At 47.3% G+C, this 25,708-nt stretch overlaps 1 protein-coding gene across 1 annotated transcript in view; it reads right to left on the reverse strand.

Moving 5' to 3' along the window:
- LOC147092421 (NACHT, LRR and PYD domains-containing protein 3-like) overlaps positions 1-25,708 on the reverse strand; it is a 73,152-nt gene that overhangs the window by 33,381 nt on the left and 14,063 nt on the right. Inside the window, exons 2-3 of the mRNA XM_085975914.1 lie at positions 10,989-11,567; positions 3,251-3,343 (exon numbers count right to left, since the gene is read on the reverse strand). Of these exons, the coding sequence (XP_085832040.1) occupies positions 3,251-3,343; positions 10,989-11,550 (655 nt within the window). The 5' untranslated portion in view covers positions 11,551-11,567. The remainder of the gene's footprint in view (positions 1-3,250; positions 3,344-10,988; positions 11,568-25,708) is intronic.

Consider the following 25,708-nt stretch of genomic DNA (forward strand, 5'->3'; position numbering starts at 1 on the left):
CGCTCGTAGTCTCGTCGATTCATGATGGTTAGAGCTGATCCTGTATCCAATCCGATTTTGACTTGGGTCCCTGCTATCGTGAGGGCGACCCAAATGGTTCGGTGATCCGCTTTTGCGATTACATTGTGAAGTTTGAGACAGCTTAGTCTCTTGTTCCCGGATTCACTATCACTCATCTGGTCTTCGGAACTACTGTCCGTCATCTTTTGTACTTTCCTGTACGGTTCCTTAGTATCATTTTTGTTGTTGTTGGTCTTCTTCCCAGACCTGCAAACTCATGCAATGTGTCCCATCTTTCCGCATTGCCTGCATATTTTGTCTTTGGACCAGCAGTCCTTCTGGTCATGGTTAGTTTTGCCGCAGCAATAACATTTTGCAAATCCCCGTGTCATTTCGTGGGTGTCGTATTCCTGTGGCTTTTGTTGTATTTCTGCAGCTCCCCTGGCTGCTGCTTCGTACGATACTGCCACGCTGAAAGCCTTATCTAGCGTCAGCTCTTTCTCTGAGAGTAACCTCTTCTGGGTTTCTTTACTCCGGAGTCCACAGACAAATTTGTCCCGTAGGGTATCTGCCAGTCCTGCTCCGAACTGGGAGTGCTTTGATAGATTGTGTAGTTCTGTAAGGTACTCAGCATTGCTCTCATCTTTAAGCTGAGTTCTCCTGTGAAATTTAAATCTTTCTGCTATCAGCAGCGGTGCAGGGTTTAGGTGTTCCTGTAGGATAGCAATAATTTCGTTAAAACTCTTCGCCTTCGGTTTGGCTGGAGCAATCAGGTCCCGCAATAAGCCGTACGTTCTTGTGCCCATTAAGTTTAGCAGTACCAATGCCTTTTTCTTATCGGCTATTTCGTTTGCCTCACAATATACCTCGACTCTTTCCACATACGTGGTCCAGTCCTCTATTGCATTATCAAAGGCAGTGACACAGCCAGTCTTTGGCATCTTGAAAATCTAAAATGGCTCCTCCCGCGCTTTGCCTTCTTTCCCGATTTAACTAAATGGCGCCTCCCGCGCTTTGCCTTCTTCCCCGCTGCTGCTAGCGCTGCTTTCCAAGGTTTCTGTTGCAACCTGCAGCTCCTTGCGGCTTTCTGCGCGTTTAATATATATATATTTTGTTATTTTAATATTTTTCCGTCGTGGAACAACCCAGTGGGACTCTTGCCTTCCTCTTCTCGGGTCTGTACGCTGCCCGGCTTCATAGCACCGGCCGCGCCCTGTGTGCTCCACCCTCTCTCTCTCTCCTCTTCCCGACAACGCTGCTCGGCCCCGTTGCAAGCCACCCACTCGAGTTCTAGACCGCCGCAGCCCAGGAAGGATCAGTTTACTACCTGCCACCAGCCCGATTAGCTGAAGCACTATCGACAGGAACCAAGCCCCGCTCTCGACAGCCTCTCCTGCAATCTTCAACTCCGCTGACGCAGGGGCGGATGCCCACGGTCGACGCCCGTTTCTACTGCTTCTTTCTTCCTTCTGGCCTCGACCTCTGCTCACTTCGCTTCAGGAATGGATCCCAGGAGGTGTTGCAGACTGTAGGTAAGTTCGTATCTGCTCGTCGCCAATATTATGTCCATGTATAATTGAGACATGGACAGCAGGAGTTGATCATAACAAGTCTTTACTGAATGGAGACAAACGGGAAACTGAAACTACAGAAGGCTGTTAGTGCCTTTTATACAGGGGTGGTCACTGCCAGTACTGCAGTCTGAGACCAGTTATTCCCTTAAAGGTACATGCACAACAATCTCCATCTCCTTAACCACATTCCCATGAGAGTCAATGACATTACCATCGCCAAGTCCCCCACATCATCCAATAATTGTACTGTATCAGCTACATAGAAATCATATCTACTGGAGCAGGTCAGAGGCTGGGTATTCTGTGCCAAGTGGCTCACCTCTTCATCTCAAATTCTTTCCCCCACCTACTAGGCATGTAAGGTAGTGACGGAACATTCTCCATTTGTCTGGATGAGTGCAATGGCATCAACCCTCATGAACCTCGACACAATTCAGCGCAAAGCATTCTGCTGGATCAGCACCTCATCCATTGGGTTAAATATTCACACCCTCCAACAATGGCGTACCGTGGCTACAGTGTGCTGTCTAGAGGATGCACTCAACTAACTCGCCAAGCCATCATTTGACAGCACCACCCATACCCACAACATTTATCACTAGAAGGACCAGGCAAGCAGGTGCAAGGGAACACCATCACCACCAAGTTCCCCTTAAAATGACACAACATTTTAACTTGGGCAGTGGACATCACTGCTCCTTCAGTGTCACTGGATTTGAAACTTGGAACTCCGTACCTAAAAGCTTGAAGGAGCACCTTCACCATGTGGACTGCAGCGATTCAAGAAAGTAGCCTACCTCCAAGTGCAACCAGGAATGGGCAATAAATGCTGACCTTGCCAGTGACACTCGCAACTTAAAAATATTTTTAAAAAATGCATTTCTAGTTGTGTTATTGGTTTTTACCGGAAGTATTTTCTGCTCTCCTTGCCTTTCCAGAAAATGTCACACCCGTTCTAACATTTTATTGGAGCTGGCACCAGAAGCTGTCTATTCCCCAAACTGTCGAATCAGACACTTTTATCGTTCTCCTATTCCTTTGGGTAAACTGCTCTCAACCTCCTGCCCCCAAAAACTCGAGGTGGCTCCCTGGTGTCACACTGATGCTCCGGCAGACCATCCTCTGATTCACAGGCTCTATCCACCTTATAGTCCCCAACAGTGGGCATCTATTGGACAGTTCCAGTATTCAGGGATCACTCCACCTGTGACTGCAGTGCCCCTCTAGATTGGCACTCACTTCCCGCTTTGTACTCAGTCCCTGCACAATTCCATGAGGTGATTTGTTTGGAACATAAAGTTCCTAAGGGGCTTGAAAGGGTAGCTACTGCGAGGATGTTTCCACTGCCTGGCGAGTCTAGTACTAGGGGTCAGAGTCTCAGGCTAAATGCGTCAGACATTTAGGACTAAAGCGAGGAGAAATATCTTCACTCAAATATTTGTGAATCTTCGGAATTCTCTACCACAGAGGCTGCTAATGTTCAGTCGCTGATTATATTCAAGACAAAGTTCGATAGATTATTGGGGACGAATTACATAGCAGGCTCGAAGGGTCGAATGGCGTACTCCTATTTCTTATAATAAATGTCCTCTTCCTGTGTGAGCTGTAGGTTCTTGCATGAGATCTGGACCATTTGTCAGGATGGAAATTATATTTAAAGAATATTGTGAACCCACCTGTGTCCATTCTCATTCTTGTTGAAGATGGATTTTCTCTCCTGTTTGGACCATCAGCCATGGTGGTGACAGGCGTTCCCAGAGTCTCATGCTCTGTAATAAATATAATATTAATAGGAGGGTTAGACAGAAATATTAAAATGAGAAGGAGAACGTTGCTTGGTTAAACATGATATAAGGTCCCTCCTCCCCCATCAGTACAACAGCTGTCAGCTCTGGGATCGAACATTTCCCGAGTGTTACGATCAACTCTCCACATCAGGTGTGACACAGACAGCTGCCCAGTGAAATCCTGTGAGTCCCGCTGATCTCCAGAACCGCATCCCAGACGGGATACCGTCAGCCGAGTCTCCGCACTGGGAACGCCCATTGGTGAGATTTACTCACACAGAGCAGGACAAAACCAGCCTTATTCCTGAGGTAGAGAATATTCTGCATGGAAATAATGAGTGGGGGGATCGTTGATGGATTAAATGATCACTCATTCGGTTTTATACAGTGTGGCGCTGTTGTATTATTTTTATTCACAGATTGCTTTTTAATATTATTGTTTTGTCGAGGTTTGATATTAAATTCTGGTATTTTATGAATGTAATATCTATCCATACAGAATATGTAGCTGGTGCGATCCCTCTGGTCTCCATGGACAGTGACATTGTCCGTATGTTTATGGAGATGTGTCCTGGTTAGTGCTTCTATATGAATATATTGACCATATCTTTCATGGTGTCCGCACCTGCTAATGAGCCCATGCTACGTAGAGTCATAGAAAGATAGAATCATCGAATGTTTACAGCACATAATGAGGCCATTCGGCCCGCACAGCCCATCCGACACGCTAATACGAGCACTTCAGCGAGTCTCACACCCCACCCTTTTCCCGTAGCACTGCATCTTTTTCCATCGGGTATTTATCCAATTCCCTTTTGAGAATAACGAATGAATCAGCCTCCACCACACTTTCAGCCAGTGCATTCCAGATCCTAACCACTCGCTCCGTCAAAAAGTTTCTCCTCATGTGCCTTTGAATCTTCTGCTAATCATCGTGAATCTCTGTCCTCTGGTTCTCGACCCTTCCACCAATGGGAGCAGTTTCTCATTATCTACGCTGTCGAGAACCCTCACGAATTTGAACACTTCAGTCAAATGTCCTCTCAAACTTCTCTGCTCTAAGACGAACAACACCTGCTTCTCCAGTCTATCCATGTAACTGAAGTCCCTCATCCCTGGAACCATTCTCATGAATCTTCTCTGCACCTACTCAAAGGCCTTCATGCCCTACCTAAAGTGTGGTGCCCAGTAATCGACTCAATAGTCCAGTTGAGGCCGAACCAGTTTTGTAATCGTAACTTCTTTTCTTTTGAACTCTTCACCTCTATTTATGAAGCCTGGGATCCGGAAGTCACTTTTAACCGCTTTCTCAGCATGCCCTTCCACATTCATCGACTTGTTCACGTATACCCCAGATCGCTCTGTTCATGCACAACCTTTAGAATTCTACCTTTTAGTTTATATTAACTCTCCTCGCCCTTCCAATCAAAATATATCATCTCGCACTTTTCTGCAATAAATGTCATTTGCCACGTGGCCAATCATTCCCTCAGCCTGTCTATGTCCTCTTCAAATCTATCAATCTCCTCCTCACTGTTCACTGTAATTACACGTTTTGTGTTACCTGCAAATTTTGAAACTGTGCCCTGTACACCTAAGCCTAAGTCATTAATATATATATCAAGATAAGCAGTGCTCCTATTATCAACCCCTGGGGAACACCACTGTGTACCTTCCTCAATTCCGAAAATCAACCGTTCACCACTATTCCCTGTGTCCTGTCACTTAGCCCATTTCGTATTCATGCTGCCACTGTCCCTTTCATTCCAGGGGCTTAAACTTTGCTGCCAAGCCTATTATGTGATACATTATCAAACGCCTTTTGGGAGTCCATGTACACCACATCAAACGCATTGCCCTCAACATCCCTCTCTGTTATCTCATCAAAAAACTCAATCAAGTTATTAAACACGATTTGCCTTTAACAAATTCGTGCTTGCTTTCCTTAATTAACCCTTATTTGTCCAAGTGACTGTTAATTTTGTCCCGGATTATCTTTTCTAAAAGGTTCCCCACCACCGAGTTTAAACTGACTGGCGTGACGGTGCTGGGTTTATCCTTACACACTTTTTAGAACAAAGGTGTAATATTTGTAATTCTCCAGTCCTCTGACACCAGCCCCGCATCCAAGGAGGATTGGAAGATATGGAAGATTATGTACATCCGCAAATTCCACCCTTGCCTCCCACAGCATCCGAATATGCATCCCAACCAGTCCTGCTGAATTATCTACTTTAAGTACAGCCAACCTTTCTAGTACCTTCCCTTATTTCATGTTATCCCATCCAGTATCTCAACGGCCTACTCTTTCACTATGACTTTGGCAGCATCTTCTTCCTTGGTAAAGACAAATGCAAAGTATTGATTTAGTACCTCAGCCATTCCCTCTGCCTCCATCCAGAATTCTAATCAGCACCAACGCTCCTCTTACTACCCATTTATTATTTATACGTCTATAGAAGATTTTTGGATTTCCTTTTATGTTACATGCCAGTCTATTTTCAGACTTTCTCTTTGCCCCTCTTATTTTCTTTTTCGCTTCCCCTCTGATCTTTTTATATTTAGCCTGGTAAAACCTGACATCCTTTTTCTGCTTCATCTTACTCTCTCTCTTTCGGCATCCAGAGAGCTCTGATTTTGGTTGCCCTACCTTTCCCCCTCGTGGGAATTTACCTCTACTGTACCCGAACCATCTCCTCTTTAAAAGATGCCCATTGTTCGATTACAATTTTGCCTGCCAATATTTGATACCAATTTAGCCGGGCCAGTTCCAATGTTTACTCTAGACTGTTGCCTGTCTTTTTTCCCTAGCTAATCTAAAACTTATGATACTGTGATCACTGATCGCTAAATGTTACGCGACTGACACTTGACCCACCTCATTCCCCAAAACCAGATCCAGCAATTCCTCGTTGGGCTGGAAATGTACTAATCAAGAATGTTCTCCTGAACACACTTCGGACATTCTTCCCCCTCTCTGCCCTTTTCAGTATTATTATCCCAGTCTATATTAGTATAATTAAGTCCCCCATTATCACTACTATATGTGGTAGATTTGACTGCTGTTTTACAGTGAATATTCTCCACTTCCCCACGTGTCTCGCTGTGAGTGTGTCCAGTCAATCTATCAGTCAGCGTCCTTTCCTTTCCCCACTGTGGAAATGTAAAAGTGATTCAGTCTAGGATCAGTAAATTATCCAAAATATAGTTGAAGTTATTCTCCAGAATTAAGTTGAACCCAAGTTTGAAACCTATTAAGATTCATTTATCTGCTGTATCACGCACGCTGACACGAGTAAAATAAACACACAACAACATCTGACATTTCTACAGCGCTTTTAACATCTAAAAACATCGCAAGGCGCGTCACAGGAGCCGAATCAGACAAAAGGTGGACGCTGAATAAAGTGGGTAGAAGGAAGGCTAGTCAAAGATTAGTCAAATAACTGTGTTTTAGGAGTGTCTTAAAGGAGGAGGGAGGAGGATATGCTTAGGTGGGGAATTTCAGCGCAGAGAACCGGGACAGTCGAAGGCCTCGACCTCATAGATCAGGGGAGGAGAGGACGAAAATGCACAAGAGGCCAGAGTCGGAGGAGCAGAGAGGTTGGGGATTGTAAGTCTGGAGGCAGTTACAGAGCGAGTGAGCGATGAGCCCATTGAGGGAGTTAAACTCGATGATGGGAGTTTTCATTTGGATGTGTCGAGGGACCGGGAGCCAATGTAGGTTCACAAGGACGGGGTGGTCAGTGAGCAGGGATTTTCATGCGTTTAAATTTACGAAGAGTGAAAGGGGCAAAGTGACTGGGAGTATTGGAAAAATCGAGTCACTGGGTGAGAAAAGCATGGATGAGGATTTCAGCAGCAGGTGGGCTGATGCAGGTGCGAAGCTGCATAATAGTAAAGAGTTGGATGTAGGCGGTCTTTGAGATGGAGAGAATATCGGGTCGGAAGCTCAGCTTGAGGTTACATCAAATGCTGAGGTTGTAAACAGTCCGGTTCAATCCGAGACACTGTCTGGAACGGGGATGGAATCATTCGCAAGGGAGCAGAATTCGTGGCGAGGGCTGAAGATCATGTCTTCGATCTTCCAACTGTTTAATTTGAGAAATATGTAGCTCATCTCAGACAAACAGCATGACAAGAAGATACAGTGGGTGGGTGGAGAGAGGTTGTGGAGATGTGGAGCAAAGTGTTACGTGCTTGCACATGATAGCTGATCTCTGGTCTTTGGATAACGTCTTCATGTAGAACAGTAGGAGGAGGCAAGGGGCGAGCAATGGGGGAATCCAATGTTAATAGTCCGGGAGCAGGATGAGAAGCCGATGATGAAGATTCTCTGGATAGGACTGGATGGGTAAAAGTAGAAATAAGCAAGGGCAGCCCCACTGAGCTGGGCAATGGAGGAGAGGTGTTGGATGATGTTGTGCTCGACTGTGTCAAAGACTGCAGAAGTCGAGAAGAAATGGTTTACTACGTTCAGTCATAGAAGGTTTCATTTGTGACTTTGTATATTGCCAATTCAGTGTTGTGGCAGGAGCTGAAACACGATTGGAGAGATTCAAACCTGTAGTTATGAGAAAGATCGGCAGAAATTTGGGACACCGAGCGAAGACGGGGAGATGGATATAAACATGTCTAACTCTTCACCAACGTGTCAAACTGGGCGAGTCTCTTTGATCAAACTCTCTCCTCTGAAATACATAATTCCCATTTGCAGATAAATATTTTAGAAATGGTTATACTCATTTCTAGTTAACATAACTTTCCACATCCTCTAGCTGGTGACTGGAATCTCCCAGTTCCACTGGAGGAGTGTGCGTGTTGCAGGCTTCAAAATAAGAACAAAGCTTCCAATAGTTCCGTTTTAGATAACTGCTTCAGAAAATGTGATATTGTCGCTTCCCACTTTACATAGAATTACATAGAATGTACAGCACACAATTTGGCCAATTGACTCAACTTGTGCAAGTCTCCTCCCACTCCAGCCCTGCAACAACACACTACGGACCCAGTCCCACACCGAAACCCCACTGACCCAGCCCTACACCGACAGCCAACTGACCCAGCCCTACACGAACACCACACAGACCCAGCCCTACTTCAAAACCACAGGGACCGAGCCCTACACCAACTCCCCACTGATCCAGTTCTACACTGAAACCCTACTGACACAGCCCTACACCAACACCACACAGACCCAGCCCTACATCAACAACCCACTGATAGAGCGCTACACTGACACTCTACTGACCCAGCCCTATAGCAACACCGTACTTACTCAGGTCTACATGGATACGCCACTGATCCAGTCCTACACAGACACAATACTGACCCAGCCCTACAGTGACACACTACTGACCCAGCCCTATACCGACACACTAGTGACCCAGCCCTACATCGACACCCCGCTGCTCCAGCCCTACACCAAAACCCCACTGATACAGCCCTACACTGACACCCTACTGACACAGCCCCACTTCAAAACCCTACTGACCCAGCCCTACACCGAAGCCACATTGACCCAGCTCTACATCGACACCCCACTGATTCAGCCCTACATCGACACCCCATTGATCCAGCCATATACCGATCACTACTGACCAAGCCCTGCACCGACACACTACTGACCCAGCCCTACAACGACAGCCCACTGTCGGAGCCCTACACCGACACCCCACTGATACAGCCCTACACTGACACCCTACTGACCCACCCTAAACTGACACCCTACTGGCCCAGCCCCACACCGACAACACAGTGATCCAGCGCTAAACCGACACCATACTGACCCAGCCTACACTGACAGCCTACTGACCCACCCTAAACCGACACCCTACTGACCCAGCCCTACACAGACACCCCACTGATCCAGCCCCACACAGACACCCCACTGATCCAGCGCTACACCGACACGCAACTGACTCAGCTCCACACCAACACCCTACTGACACAGTGCTAAACTACCACCCTACTGACACAGCCCCGCACAGACACCCCACTGATCCAGCCGCACACCGACACCCCACTGACACAGCCCCACATCAACAGCCCACTGACCCACCCCTACACCTACACCCCACTGATCCTGCCCTACACCGACACGCTACTGACTCAGCCCCTCACCGACACCATACTGACCCAGCCCTACACCGAGAGGCCACTAAGTCAGCCCATTACCGACAACATACTGAATCAGCCCTACACTGCCACCCTACTGACCCAGTCCCACACCGACACCCCACTGACACAGCCCTACACCGACACCCCACTGACCCAGCCCTTGACCGAGACACCACTGACTCGGCCTTACACCATCACCCCACTGACCCAGCCTCACACCGACACCCCACTGAAAGTAGGAAGTGAATGTGACAAGGGACGAGGGCAGCAATAATTGTGACGCTTACAGAAAGTGCGCATTATAAATAAGAACTATAATTCGTTACTGGCGAATCTCCATGGTTTTGCTAATGATTTGGCAGATGAATTGGAATGTGTTCTCACTGTGTTTGTTGAAACTGGCGAGAATGGCAGGCGGACATGAGTGAATGGTTACTTTACGCCCCCCCCCCCAGTGCTGGGAGGACTGAACAAATGAACAATATTCTATATTATAAAAGGAAGTGAAACAGGCATTGTCAATATTAAAATCATTTATTAAGCCATGGCAACGGGAAACCTTTTGAGTTATATGTTTCTATTCAACCTGTTGTGTCATTATGTCATTTAGCAGAAACTATTAAAATGTATTCCCCATATCCAGAAGATATTGCTGCTGCGACTGGGCTGCCGAATACACAGATAGGAATTTGCAGTGAATCGAGGAGAGTTCTGGTAATTGGAGAGGGAAGAGTTGATAGTGCCGGGGCAACAGGTATTGCAAGGCTAACGTGAGAGTAATGATATAACTTAGTTAGTAGTCTTACCTTGGGTTTCCATGTGAGGTGGTAGTACTTCTTCCCGCAATGCATCTGTTCTAGGGCTATATTTCTGCTAACTCTCCTAAATCACAGCTTGCCTGGATATCTTCCTGGCGCCGGGTGGATAGAAGAAGTCCCTATTCCTGGAACCCACCTGCAAACCCTCAAATTCAGTGTCTGAAAATTGGGCGGCCCTTGCTGCGTCTGCTGTGCCGTCCATTGTTCACAATCTTCACTTTCAGTTGCGTACAGACAGAGAGCTCCCCCACTTTTAGAGGCGCAGTTTCTCTATATCTGGCTTCAGAAATGGTGAAGTTTATGACACTTAATCTGCGTGTGGCCAATCCACAGCACAAGTGGCGCTGACAACACACTTACTTTACTTAAACTCAAGGAACGGGCACATTTAAGGCCTTCTATGAGGCCGCATGATTCTGTGCGCATTAAAAGGGCGGTGACCATCCTGCGCACTAAAAGCAATTTCTAGCCCCTGGGCATTTTTGTCTAAAAAAATCCCCGAATCAATAAAGTATAGGGGCAGAGAACAGGAACCAGAATATGCCACAAATATAGCCGTTGACAAAAGTTTCATATTTGTAACTATATTATATATTTTTATCAGGTCAATAAATGAATGGATTGAGTTTAGTTGTAGTGGTTGAAATGATCAGAGATGTTTTATTTGAAGTGAGTTTCATTCTACTAACCTGTTTTTTGTTCAAATCTTGTAGCATTCGTACTTAATAAATCTCCGGGGGAATGAATATTTTCACTTGTACCAGTTCCTGTGGCCTGATCTCCTTCCCCACTAGCAGGGCATTGAATCTGACTCTGTTCACTTGTACTGGTTCCTGGGGCCTGATCACTTTCCCCAGGAGCAGGACAATTTTCCTGGCCCTGTTCACATGTAGCGGTTCCTGAGGCGTGATCACCTTCCCCAGGAGCAGGACCTTGAATCTGACTCTGTTCACTTGTACCGGTTCCTGCAGTCTGATCACCTTCCCCAGGAGAAGGGTATTGAATCTGACTCTGTTCACTTGTACCAGTTCTTGCGACCTGATCACCTTTCCCAGGAGCAGTGCCTTGAACCTGACTTTGTTCACTTGTACCTATTCCTGCAGCCTGATCATCTTCCCCAGGAGCAGGGACTTGAATCTGACTCAGTTCACTTGCACCAGTTCCTGGGACCTGATCACCTTCCCCAAGAGGAGGGCCTTGAATCTGGGATTGTTTTCTAGCACTGCTTGGTTTACTTGATGAATGCCCCATCTCAGGCAACTTGTTAGCTGTAAAAAAATTAATTTCAGGTTATAGCAGGGCATATTAGAATAGAACAGACATATGTTTATTCAAAATATATTCATTGCACCGCTGATACTAAATCGAGAGACAAGGCCATCGAATTTGTAAATTCTAAAGTCGTGAAAAATATTTCCGCTGTTTGTTTATCAGGTGGTGAGTGCAGGATGTGCGGGTGGACCAGGGAGGGTGCGGGTGGGTCAGGATGAGTGCGGAAGGGTCAGGGTGAGTGCGGGACGTGTGGGTGTGTCAGGGTGAGTGCAGAAAAAACAGTGGATCAGGGTTTGAGTGCTGAATGTGCACGTGGTTCAGCTGAGTGCGGGACGTGCGGCTAGACCAAGTTGAAACATAGAAGATAGGAGCAGGAGTGGGCCATTCGGCGCCTCGAGCCTGCTCCGCCATTCAATGCGATCATGGCTGCTCATCCAAATGCAGTACCCTGTCCCTGCTTTCTCCCCATATCCCTTGATCCCTTTAGCGTTAAGAAATATATCCAACTCCTTCTTGAATATATTTAATGAATTGGCCTCTACTGCCTTCTGTGGTAGAGAATTTCAGAGTTTCACCACTCTCTGTGTGAAGAAGTTCCTCCACATCTCTGTCCTAAATGGCTTGCTCCTTATCCTTAGATGGTGACCCCTGGTTCTGGACTCCCCGACCATCGGGAACATCCTTCCTGCATCTAGTCTGTTTAGTCCTGTTAGAATTTTATAAGTATCAATGAGATACCCTCTCATTCTTCTAAACTCCAGCGAGTACAAGACAAATTGACCCAATCTCTCCTCATACGTCGTTCCTGCCCTCCCAGTTTTCAGCCTGGTGAATCATCGCTGAACTCCTTCCATGGCAAGAACATCCTTCCTCAGATAAGGCAAGCAAAACTGCACACAATACTCAAGATGTAGTCTCACCAAGGCCCTGTACAACTGCAGCAAGACATCCTTGTTCCTGTACTCAAACCCTCTCTCTACAAAGGCCAACATACCATTTGCCTTCTTACCCGCCTGCTGCACCTGCATGCTTACCTTCAGTGACTGGTGCACAAGGACACCCAGGTCTCGTTACACTTCCCCTTCTCCCAATCTATTGCCATTCACATAATAATCTGCCTTCTTGTTTTTGCCACCAAAGTGGATAACCTCGCATTTATCCACGTTATATTGCATCTGCCATGCTTCTGCCCAATTACCCAACCTGTCCAAATCATACTGGAGTTTGATTGCGGGAAGTGCGCATGGGTCAGGTGAGTGCGCGACGTGCGGGAGTGTCAGGGCGAGTGCGGAATGTGCGGCCGGGTCAGGGTGAGTGCGGGCCCTGCAGGTGGGTCATGGTGACTGCGGGACATGCGGATGCGTCAGAGTGAGTGTGGGATGTGCAGATGGATCAGTGTGAGTGTGGGACGTGCGGTGCTTTCAGGTGAGTGCGGGACCTGCTTGTGGATCAGTGCCAAGATATTTCTTAACTTCAAATCGTACTTTATTCTAAAAATGATTAGCTACGCACGGTTATTATGGCAGTAAATCATTTGAAGTTAAAAACAGAGAGTGCTGTGCTAAAGCTAATCAGGTTTTATTTTTATCTCTGGGCGATAGTGTAATGTGAGCAATATCGAATTAGCCAATCATTTTACACAATGGACGATTTTCCTTCCCTTTAACGTCAACAGAGTGGGTATCAGGCGTGCTTTATACTGGGAGGCCAATTCCATATCACCAATATTACACTACCGCCCTGTTTCTACTACTTTAAATTACTCCCAATGAATTACAATCTACAAAATTTCAAAACATAGTAATTCAATGAAGCATAGACTAGTATAAAAGCACAACACTGCGGGTGCTGGAAATGCTCAGCAGGTCAGGCAGTATCTGTGAAGAGAGAAACAGTGTAACGTTTCAAATCGATGACCTTTTGTCAGAACTGGCAAAAGTTGTACAGGTAACCAATTTTAAGTAAGTTCGGGGCAGGCAAACGGGGAGGGGGGAAAGAACGAAACAGAAAGTCTGTGATAGGGTGGAAAGCTGGAGTGATAAAATGACAATAGGGATGATTGTGCAAAGGAAAAGGAGATGTTAATGGGACAAGTGAAGAAACAAAATATATGTCTAGAAGAAATGCAAATGGGAATGCCAGAATTGTCAACATCTGCCATCTGAAAAAATAGGTGCAGAGGTTATGGCCTGAAATTGTTGAACTCGATATTGAGGCTGGAAGCCTGTAAAGTGCAGAATCGAAGGATGATGTGCTGTTCCTCGAGCTTACATTGAGCTAAATTGGAAGAGTGTAAGAGGCCCAGGACAGGGAGGTTAGATTGGGAGTGGAGCGGAGAATTAAAGTGACAGGCGACCGGAAGATTGGGGTCGTGCTTGCAGAATGAGCAGTGGTGTTCCGCAAAACAATCAGACAATCTGAGTTTGATGGCCCCAATATAGTGGAGACCGCATTGTCAGCAGCGAATACAGTGCACTAAATTGCAACTACAACAAGTAAATCGCTGTTTCACCTGGAAGGAATGTTTGGGTCCCTGTACAGTGGAAGGGAGGAGTTAAAAGGGCAGGTGTTGCACCTCCTGCCTTTGCACCATAAGGTGTCGTGGCAAGTGGAGCAGAGATTGGGGGTGATTGAGAGGTGGACCAGGCTGTCGCGCAGGGAGTGATACCTTCAGAAGGCTGAAAGAGGAGGGGAAAATATGTTTAGTTATGTTATTACACCAGAGGTGGCGGAAATGGCGGAGGATGATGCGTTTAATGTGGAGGCTGGTGGGGTGATAAGGGCAACCCTTTTGTGATTCTACGAGGGAGGGGTAGGGTTAAGAGCAGAATTTTGGGAAATGGAATGGTGGAGGGCCATGTCAACCTCGCTGGAGAGGAATCCTTGGTTTAGGAAAAAGGAAGGCATATAGAAAGCATTAGTTTGGAAGGAGGCATGATCAGAACAAATGTCACAGAGATGAAGAAACTAGGAGAATTGAATAGAGTCTTTACAGGAAGTGGGGTGAGAGGAAGTGTAATCCAACTAGCTGTGGGAGTCAGGGGAATTTTATGAATGTTTCTCGAAAGCCTACCCCCAGAAATGGATGCAGAGAAGTCGAGGAACGGAAGGAAGGAGTCGGAGATGGATAACGTGATGATGAGGGAATGATGGAAATTGGAAGCAAAGTGAATGTAATTTTCCAGTCTAGGGTAACAGCAGGAAACGGCTTCGATACAATCATCATTGTACTGGACAAATGTCGGGGAGGGGACACGAGTAGAACTGGAAGAAAGAATGTTCCACCTATCTGACGAAAATGCATAGCAACACCTTTAATTTGGAGGGAGTGAGTGATGTCAAAGAAGAGCTAATTTATTATAGCGATCTAAGGGTGTCGGTGTGAGTTCAGCCCCACCTAATAAACAGGCACATGTCCGTCTGCTGGGCTCTAACTCAGACCGGAGTCACTAGTTAGATCAAATCCCTTTACTAGAAACCACACACAAGATTCACCTGTAACTTTGTGTTTAGAGACAGAAATTGATCACTCTTCATATCCCATTGCACGGCCTCATGCTGGATAATTGTGCTCAGTTGTTAGACTTTCCCAGTCCCATTATCACCATTTAATGCCTCTCTTTGCAACCGTTGTGTAGCATTTAAAGTAATAGGGTATATCTGAGATAATTAGATTCTCTCTGACCTTTCTCCCCAATCCATCTCCAGGACCAGTGTGTATCTGAGTCAATGGGACTCTCTCTGACCTTTCTCCCCAGTCCATCTCCAGGACCAGTATGTATCTGAGTCAATGGGACTCTCTCTGACCTTTCTCCCCAGTCCATCTCCAGGACCAGTATGTATCTATGTCAATGGGACTCTCTCTGACCATTCTCCACAGTCCATCTCCAGTACCACTGTTTATCTGAGTCAATGGGACTCTCTCTGACCATTCTCCAAAGTCCATCTCCAGGACCAGTGTGTATCTGAGTCAATGGGACTCTCTCTGACCATTCTCCAAATTCCATCTCCAGGACCAGTGTGTATCTGAGTCAAATGGACTCTCTCTGACAATTCTCCCCAGTCCATCTCCAGGACCAGTGTTTATCTGAGTCAATGGGACTCTCTCTGACTATTCTCCAAAGTCCATCTCCAGGACCAGTGTGTATCTGAGTCAAATGGACTCTCTCTGACAATTCTCCCCAATCCATCTCCAGGACCAGTGTTTATCTGAGTCAATGGGACTCTCTCTGACTATTCTCCAAAGTCCATCTCCAGGACCAGTGTGTATCTGAGTCAACAGGATTCTCTCTCTGAACATTCTCCCCGATCAATCTCCAGGACCAGTGTCTACCTGAGTCACTGGGAATCTCTCTGACCATTCTTCCCGGTCCATCTCCAGGGCCAGTGTATATCTAAGTCAACAGGACTGTCTGTTCCCTTTCTCTCCAGTCGATCTATGGATGCTCTTTGAATCTGAAGTTTTCTCTCTGAATTGTGCTCTCACAATCATGTGCTGGTTCACGTGCTGTCATTCCTCCATCTACAATCCCTGTTTACTTCCAGCTGTGCAGCTTCCTCAACCACTCCATCATTTACCAGGAGATCTAATTATGGCAGGACAGAAAACGAGAACAAGATTGACCGTGTGAACTAGAACATAATGTGCACGTTTCCTGTAATTATCTAATTGTGGCAGGCCTGAAAACAATGTAATATTGACCGTGAAGTAAACCATAGCTCTGGCATTAATTTGCTCGCTGCCGTTTCCATCATTCACCGGAGTGAAAGATCTGTGCTTTGCTCGTTCTCCTCCACAGCAGCGTCGCCAATTCCAAAAACCGAAATCATACTGCTTGAACTTTCGACTCAGATATCCTCAGAGAATTCCTGTATAAACTGCCAGTTATTCCCTGCTCCAGCCACGCTGAAATACAATTCCAGTTTATTTTAAACAACGCCCAGTTTCTGCCCTGTTGAATACAGCGGTTTATGAGACTCTGCGTTTCTCTGCAGTTTACAACAGGAGATCCAGGGCGGTATCTGAAACTATCTCCCTCGTTGCCGAGAAAACAGTGGGACCAATCACTGCCGGATCATCCACGTTAATGCTTCAGGGTCGAGTATTTCTGTTCGATTCTTCCTGTTTCTCAGGTACCCGGCAGGAACGCCCGGGCTGCCTCCAAATACCCATAATTCGAGGCAGAAATGTAACAGTTTCTCTCTGTGCATTAGACAAAACGGCGCTGTTTGAATTCATTGGGCTCATCCTCACCGGGTTACAAACTTGCTGATCTCACTGGGCCCATCCTCCCTGGGTCACACGCTGTGTTATCTCACTGGGCCCAGTCTCCCCGGGTTACACACTGTCTGATATCATTGGGCCCATTCTCCCGGATTACACACTGTCTGATCTCACTGGGCCCATCCTCCTTGGGTTACACACTGTCTGTTCTCACTGGTACCATCCTCCCCGGATTACACACTGTCTGATCTGACTGGGCCCATCCTCCCTGGGTTACACACTGTCTGATCTCACTGGGCCCATCCTCCCCGGCACAGCAACACAGTGGATGAATTAAATGCAGTAATAGAAGTAAATGGGTATGATGTAATTGCCATTACAGAGATATGGTTGCATGGTAACCAAATCCGGGAACTGACTGTTCCAGGGTACTCAACATGTAGGAAGGACAGACAAAAGAGAAAAGGACGTGGTGTAGCACTGTTAATAAGAGATGAGATTGTTACAACAGAGATAAAAGATCTTGGCTTGGCAGACCGTGATTTAGAACTGGAATCAGTTTGGGTGGAGCTAAGAAAGAGCAAAGGGTGGAAAGCATTGGTGGGAGTTGTGTATAGGCCACCAAACAGTAATGGTAATGAAGGACAGAGTATCAATCAATAGATTAGAAGTGCATGCAACAAGGGTAATACGGTAATCATGGGGGACTTTGATCTACATATTGACTGGGCAAATCAAATTTCCACTAATCATGTGGAGGACGAATTCTTGGAATGCATGTGAGGTGGTTTCCTGGATCAGTACGTGGAGGAACCAACCAGGGAACAGGCTATTCTGGATCTGGTACTGTGTACTGAAAAAGTGCTAATCAATAATCTTGTGGTAAAGGGGCATTTAGGGATATGTGACCATAATATGATTGAAATTTACATTACGCTGGAGAGTGATATATACCAATTTGAAACTAAGGTCTTCAATCTAAACAGAGGAAACTACAAGTGTATGAGTGACAAGTTGGCCATGGTAGATTGGGAGACTACACTAAAATGTAGGAAGGTGGACACACAATGGCTAACAGTCGAGGAAATAATGTATAATTTGCTACAAATATATATTCCTCTAGGGCATAAAAACCCAAAAGGAAAAGTGATCCAACCATGGCTAACAAAAGAAATTATAGCTGGTATTAAGTCAAAAGGCGAAGCTTATAAAGTTGCCAGAAAAAGCGGTCAGCCTGAGGATTGGGGTATTTTTACAAATCAGCAAAGGGGGACAAAGAAATTGATAAAGAAAGGGAAAATGAAATATGAGCATAAACTAGCGAAAAATATAAAAACGGACTGTAAAAGCTTCTATAGGTATGTGAAAAGTAAAACTCTAGCGACGGTAAATTTAGGTGCTTTACAGTCAGAGATCAGAGGATTTAAAATGGGAAATGAGGAAGTGGCTGAGAAATTAAATGCATACTTTGTTTCTGTCTTCATGGAGGAAGACATTAAATACCGCCCAGAAATACGATAAAACCAAGGGTGTGACGAGAATGAGGAGCTTAAAGAAATTATTATAAGTAAAAAAACAGGACAAGCAAAATTAATGGGACGAAAACTGGATAAATCCCAAGGACCTGATGACCTACATCCTAAGGTTTTGAAAGATGTAGCCATTGGAATAGTGGACGCATTGGTTGTCATCCTACAAAATTCTATAGATTCTGGAACGGTTCCTGCAGATTCCAGGATAGCAAATGTAAACCCTCTATTTAAGAAAGGAGGGAGCGAGAAAACGGGGAACTACAGACCTGTTAGCCTCACATCAGTAGTTCGGAAAATGCTGGAATCTATTATAAAGGATGCAATAATTGAGCCTTTAGAATAGTTAGTAAGATTGGGCAGAGTCAACATAGATTTATGAAAGGGAATTCCTGTTTGACAAACTTATTGGATTTCTTTGAGGATGTAACTACTGGAGTAGGCAAAGGGGATCCAGCAGATCTGGTGTATCTGGATTTTCAGAAGTCCTTCGATAAGGTCCCACAAAAGAGATGGTGAACAAAATTAGGGTACATGGAATTGATGGTAAAATACCAGCATGGATTGAGAATTAGTTAACAGACAGAAAACAAAGTGTAGGGATAAACGGGTTTCAGGATGGCAGGCTATGAATTATGGGGCACCGCAAGGATCGGATCTTGGGCACCTGCTAGTAACAATCCATCTCAATGATTTGGATGAGGGGACTAAATGTAAAATTTCCAAATTTGCTGATGGTACAAAGCTAGGTGGCTAGTGTCAATTGCGAAGGGGATGTGAAGTGGTTTCAAGGTGATCTCGACAGGCTCAGTGAGTGGGCGAGACTATGGCAGATTCAATATAATGTGGATAAATGTGAAGTTATCCACTTTGGTTGGAAAAACAGAACGGCAGAGTATTACCTAAAGGCTGAAAGATTGGGGAATGCAGATGCTCAAAGGAGCTTGGGTGTCCTTGTACATTACTCACTGAAAGTGAATGTGCAGGTGCAGCAAGCCATTAGGAAGGCAAATGGTCTGCTGCCCTCCATTACCAGAGGATTTGAGTACAGGAGTAAAGAAGTCTTACTCCAAATATAGAGGGCCTCGGTGAGACCAAACCTGGAGTACTGTGTACAATTTTGGTTTCCTTTCCTGTGGAAGGATATACTTGCCATAGAGAGAGTGCATCAGCGGTTCATGAGGTTGATTCCGGGAATGGCGGGATGCCGTATGCGAAGAGATTCAGTAAACTAGGACTGTATTCTATTGAATTCAGAAGAATGAGAGGGGATCTCATTGAAGCATACACCATTATTATAAGCCTTGATAGGGTGCATGCTGGAGAATGTTTCCCTTGGCTGTGGACTCTAGAACCAGGGGCCACAGTCGGAAGATAAATGGTAGGCCATTCAGGACTGAGATGAAAAGACATTTCTTCACACAGAGGGTGGTGAATCTTTGGAATTCTCTACCCGAGACGACTGTGGAGGCTTAGTCATTGGGTATATTCCAAACAGAAGTCGATATATTTCAGACTAGTAAGCGCACCAAGAGATATAACAAAAGGGCCAGTGAATGGAAATGAGGCTGAAGGCCAGCCATGAGCTCATTTAATGGGTGAGCAGGCTCGAAGGGCCGAAATGTCTACTCCTGCTCCTATGTCTGATGTTCATATGTTTTTATGTTACACACGCTCTGATCTCACTGGGCCCATAATCACCGTGTTATACACTGTTTGATCTCGCTGGACACATCCTCCCCGGATTACACACTCTCTGATCTCACTGGGCACATTCTCCCGGGCTAAACACTGTCTGATGTCACTGGGCCCATCCTCCCTGTTTTACAGACCGATGATATCACTTGGACCCTCCTCCCTGGGTTCCACACTGCCTGATTTCACAGGGCCAATCCTGCCCGGTTTACACATTTCCTGATTTCACTTGGCCCATGCTCCCCGGGTTACACACTGCCTGATCTCACTGGGCCCATTCTTCCTGTGTTACACACTGTTTGAATCAACTGGGAACATTCTCCACGGGTTACACATAGTATGAACTCACTGGAACCATTCTCTCCAAGCTACACACTTTCTGATCTCACTGGGCCCACACTCCCAGGGTTACACACTGTCGGATCTCACTGGGACCATCCTCCAAGTGTTACACACTGTCTGATGTCACTGGACTCATTCTCCCCGAGTTACACACTGTCAGATCTCAATGAGCCCATCCTCCCTGGGGTACACACTGTCTGATCTCACTGGGCCCATCCACCATGGGTTACACAGTGTCTGATCTCACTGGGCCCATCCTCCCCGGGTTGCACTCTGTCTTTTTTCACTGGGCCCATCCTCCCTGGGTTAAACACTGTCTGATCTCACTGGGCCCATCCTCCCCGGGTTATACAGTGTTTGCTCTCAATGGGACCATCCTCCCCGGGTTACACCCTGTCTGATCGCACTGGGCCGTTCCTCCCTGGGTTACAAACTATCTGATCTCAAAGGAATCCTCCCTGGGTTACACACTTTCTGATCTCACTGGGCCCATCCTCACCAGGTTATACACTGTCTGCTCTCACAGGGACATCTTTCCCGGGATACACACTATCTGATCTCACTGAGCCCAGGCTCCCCTGGTTAAAAACTGTCTCTGGTCGCTGGGCCTATCGTTCCTCGCTTACTGAATAATGATATCACTGGGCAAATCCTTCCCGGGGTGCACAATGTCTAATCTCACTGGGACCATCCTCCTTGGGTTACACACTGCCTAAACTCACTGGGCCCATCCTCCCCGAGTTACACACTGTCTGATCTCACTTGGCCCATCCTCCCCGAGTTACACACTGTCTGATCTCACTGGGCCCATCCTCCCTGAGCTACACACTGTCTGATCTCACTGGGCCCATCCTCAACTGGTTACACACTCTCTGATATCACTGGGCCCATCCACCCCGGGTTACACACTGTCTGATCTCACTGGGCCCATCCTCCACAGGTTACACACTGTCTGATCTCACTTGTCCCATCCTCCCCGGGTTAAAAAATAGTCTGATCTCACTGGGCCCATCGTCCCCGGGTTACACACTGTCTGATCTCACTGGGCCCAACCTCCCCGGGTTACGCACTGTCTGATCTCACTTGGCCCATCCTCCCCGGGTACACACTGTCTGAGCACACATGGGCCCATCCAGCCCTGGTTACACACTGTCTGATCTCAGTGGGCCCATCCTCCCGGGTTACACACAGTCTGTTCTCACTGTGCCCATCATCCTGGGGTTACATTATCTGATTTCACTGTGGCATTCTCCCCGTGTTACACATTGTCTGATTTCACATGGGCCCATAATCCCCGAGCTACAAACTGTCTGATCTCACTGTGTACAAACCTCCCCGGATTACACTCTGTCTGAACTCACTGGGCCCATTCTTCTCCGGGTTATACACGTTCTGATCTCACATGGCCCATCCACCCTGGGTACATCCTGTCTGATGTCACTGGGCCCATTCTCCATTTGATACACACTGTCTGATCTCATTGGGCCCATCCACACCGGGTAACACAGTGTCTGATCTCACTGGGCCCATCCTCCCCGGGTTACATACTGTCTGATCTCACTGGGCCCATCCTCCCAGGTTTACACACTGTCTGATCTCACTGGTCCCATTCTCCCCGATTTGCACACTGTCTGATCTCACTGGGCACATCCTCACATTTTAACATCCTGTCTGATCTCACTGGGCCCATCCTACCCGAGTTAATAACTGTGTTATATCACTGGACCCATCGTCCTTCGGTTACAGAATGATGAAGTCACTGGGCACATCATTCCCAAGTTAAAAATTGTCTGATCTCACTGGGCCCATCCTCACCGTGATACACACTGCCTGATCTCACTGGACCCATCCTCCATGGGTTACACACCGTCTGATCTTACTGGCCCCATCGTCTCCGGGTTACAGATGTCTGGACTCGCTGGGCCCATCCTCCCCGGATTAAACACTGTCTGATCTCACTTTACACATTCCTAATCAGCTAAAACACTGTCTGTTCATATTGAGTCAATCTGCCACATTTACACACTGTCTCATCTCACTGGGCCCATCCTCCATGGGTTAGACACTGTCCTATCTCAGTGGGCACATCCTCCCGGAGTTACACACTGACTGATCTCACTGGGCCCATCATCCCCGGGTTACACATTATTTGATCTCACTGGGCCGATCCTCCCCGGGTTACACACTGTCTGATATCACTGGGCCCATCCTCCCCGGGCTACACACTGTCTGATCTCACTGGGCCCATTCTTCCCGGGTTACACATTGTCTGATCTCATTGTGAAAATCCTCCTCGGGTTTAACACTGTCTGACCTCACTTGGCCCATCCTGCCCAGATTATACACAGTCTGAACTCACTGGGCGCATCATTTCCGGGTTACAGACTGTCTGATCTCACTGGGCCCATCTTCCCCGAGTTAAACATAGCCTGATCTCACTGGACCCAACGCCCCAGGTTTGCAAAATGTCCGATCTCACTGGGCCCATCCTATCAATTGCATGCAGACTGATCTCACTGGCTCCATCCTCCACAGGTTACTCACTGACTGAGCGCACTGGACATGTTCCCCCTGGGTTACACCAAGCCTGATATCACTGGGCACATCCTCCCCAGATTGCTCTTTTTCTGATCTAACTGGGTTCATCCTCCCGGGTTATATTGTCTGATCACAATGGGTCCTTCCTCCCCATGTTACTCATTGAGTGATCTCACATGGGCCTATCCTCCAGCTGCTACAAACTATCTGATCTCTCAGGGACAATCCTTCCCGCGATACATCCTGTCTGATCTTACTGGACCCATCCTACCCAAGATATACACACAGTCTGATCTCACTGGGCCCATCCTCCCCAGGTTCAAATCTGTCATATATCACTGGGCCCTCATCAACGAGTTACACACTGACATATCTCACTGGCCCGATTCAACCGGGTTATAAACTGTCTGATCCCACTGGGCCCATCCTCCGCCGGGATACACACTGTCTCATCTCGCTTGGTCCATCCTCCACGGCTTACACACTGTCTGATCTCACTGGGCCCATCATCCCCGGGTAACACAATGTCTTGTCTCAGTGGGCCCAACCTCCCCGGGGTGCACTTTGACTGATCTCACTGGGCCCTTTCACCACCTGTTATCTCTGTTTGATCTCACTGGGCCCATTCTCCCCGGGTTACAAATTGTCTGATCTCACAGGACCCAACCGCCCTGGGTTAGAATCTGTCTATCCCGCTGTCCCCATCCTCCCCAGTGTTACACACTGTTTGATCTCACTGGGCCCATTCTCCACCGGTGACACACGATCTGATTACACTGGGCCCACCTTAGCAGAGTTACACACTGTCTGATCTCACTGGACCCATCCTCCCCGGGTTACGCACTGTCTGAACTCACTAGGCCCATCCTCCACAGACTACCTTCAGACTGAGCTCACTGAGCACGTTCTCCCTGGGTTGCACCATGCCTGATATCACTGGCCCCATCCTCCCCAGGTTGATCATTTTTTGATCTCGCTGGAGCCATCCTCCCCGGTTTACACACTGTCTGATTTCACTGGGCCCATCCAACCCGGGTTTACACAATGTCTGTCCTCATTGGGTCCATCATCCCCGGTTTACAGTCTGCCTGATCATATTGTCAAAAATCACTAGACCCATTCTCCCCGGGCTACACACTGTCTCATCTCGCTTGGCCCATCCTCCCCGAGTTAAACACTGTCTGATCTCACTGGACCCATCCTCCCTGGTTTACACAGTGTTTGATGCCACTGGGCTGAACCTCCCTGGGTTACACTCTGTCTGATGTCACTGGGCCGATTCTCCCCGGGTTACATATTGTCTGATGTCACTGGACCCATCCAAATTTGATTACACAATGCCTGACATCACTGGGTCCATCCTCCCCGGGTTACACACTGTCTGATCTCACTGAGCGCATCCTTCTCGAGTTGCACACTGACAGATCTCACATGGCCCATCCTCCCCGGGTTACACACTGTCTGAACTCACTGGGCCCATCCTCCCCAGGTTACACATTGTCTGATCACACTGGGCCCATCCTCCCCGGGTTACACACTGTCTGAACTCACTGGGTTCATGCTCCCCAGGTTACACTCTGTTTGATCTCACTGGGCCCATCCTCCCCGGGTTACACACTGTCTGATCTCACTGGGCCCATCCTTTCCGGGTTACACTCTGTCTGGTGTCACTGGGCCCATCCTTCCTTGATCAGACCATGCGTGCTATCACTGGGCACATCCTCCCCGATTTTCAGATTGACTGATCTCTCTGAATCCATCCTCCCCGGGTTACACAGTGTCTGATCTCACTGGGTCCAGCCTCCCCATGTTACACGCTTTCTGATCTCAAGGGGCCCATCCTCCCCGGTTTCGAAATTGACTGATCTTACTGTGCGCATCCTCCACACGTTACTCACTGAATCATCTCACATGGGCCCATCCTAACCGGGATACACCCTGTCTAACCTCATTTGGCCCATCTCCCCGGGGTACACACTGTCTGATCTCACTTGGCCCATCCTCCCCGGGTTACACACTGTCTGATCTCATTTGGCCCTTCCTCCCCGGGATACACACAGTCTGATCTCACTTGGTCAATCGTTCCCGGGTTACACACTGTCTGAACCATCTGGACACATCCTCCCCGGGTTACACACTGTCTGATCTCACATGGGCCCATCCTCACCGGCTTTCACAGTGTCTGATGTCATTGGGCCCATGCTCCCTGAGTTACACCATGCCTGATACCACTGGGCCCATTGACCCCGACTTGCTCAATGTCTGACCACACTGGACCCATCCTCACCGTGTTACACACTGCATGAGCTTAATGGCCACACTCTACCCAGTTTTCACACTGTATGATCTCACGGAATGCTTCCTCCACCAGTTACTCACTGACTGATCTCAAATGGACCCATCCTCCCCGTGTTCCACACTGTCTGATCTCACTTGGCCCATTCTCCCCGGATTACACACTGTCTGGTCTCATTGGGCCCATCTTCCCCAAGTTGCACATTGTCTGATCTCACTGTGCCCATCCTCCCAATGACACGCTGACTGATCTCACTGGGTCCATCCTCCACGAGATAAACACTGTCTGACCTCACGAGGCCTATACTCCACAGGATACAAACTGACTGAGCTCACTGGGCACGTTCTAGAAACATAGAAATATAGAAGATAGGTGCAGGAGTAGGCCATTCTGCCCCTCGAGCCTGCTCCGCCATTCAATGAGATCATGGCTGATCATCCAAATTCAGTACCCTGTTCCTACATTCTCTTCATAGGCCTTGGTCCCTTTTGCCTTAAGAAATATATCCAACTC

Source organism: Somniosus microcephalus, unplaced genomic scaffold (assembly GCF_052327205.1).
Source record: "Somniosus microcephalus isolate GS21.2 unplaced genomic scaffold, FLI_Smic_1.0 unresolved_chr2, whole genome shotgun sequence".
In the NCBI taxonomy this organism is placed as follows: Eukaryota; Metazoa; Chordata; class Chondrichthyes; order Squaliformes; family Somniosidae; genus Somniosus; species Somniosus microcephalus.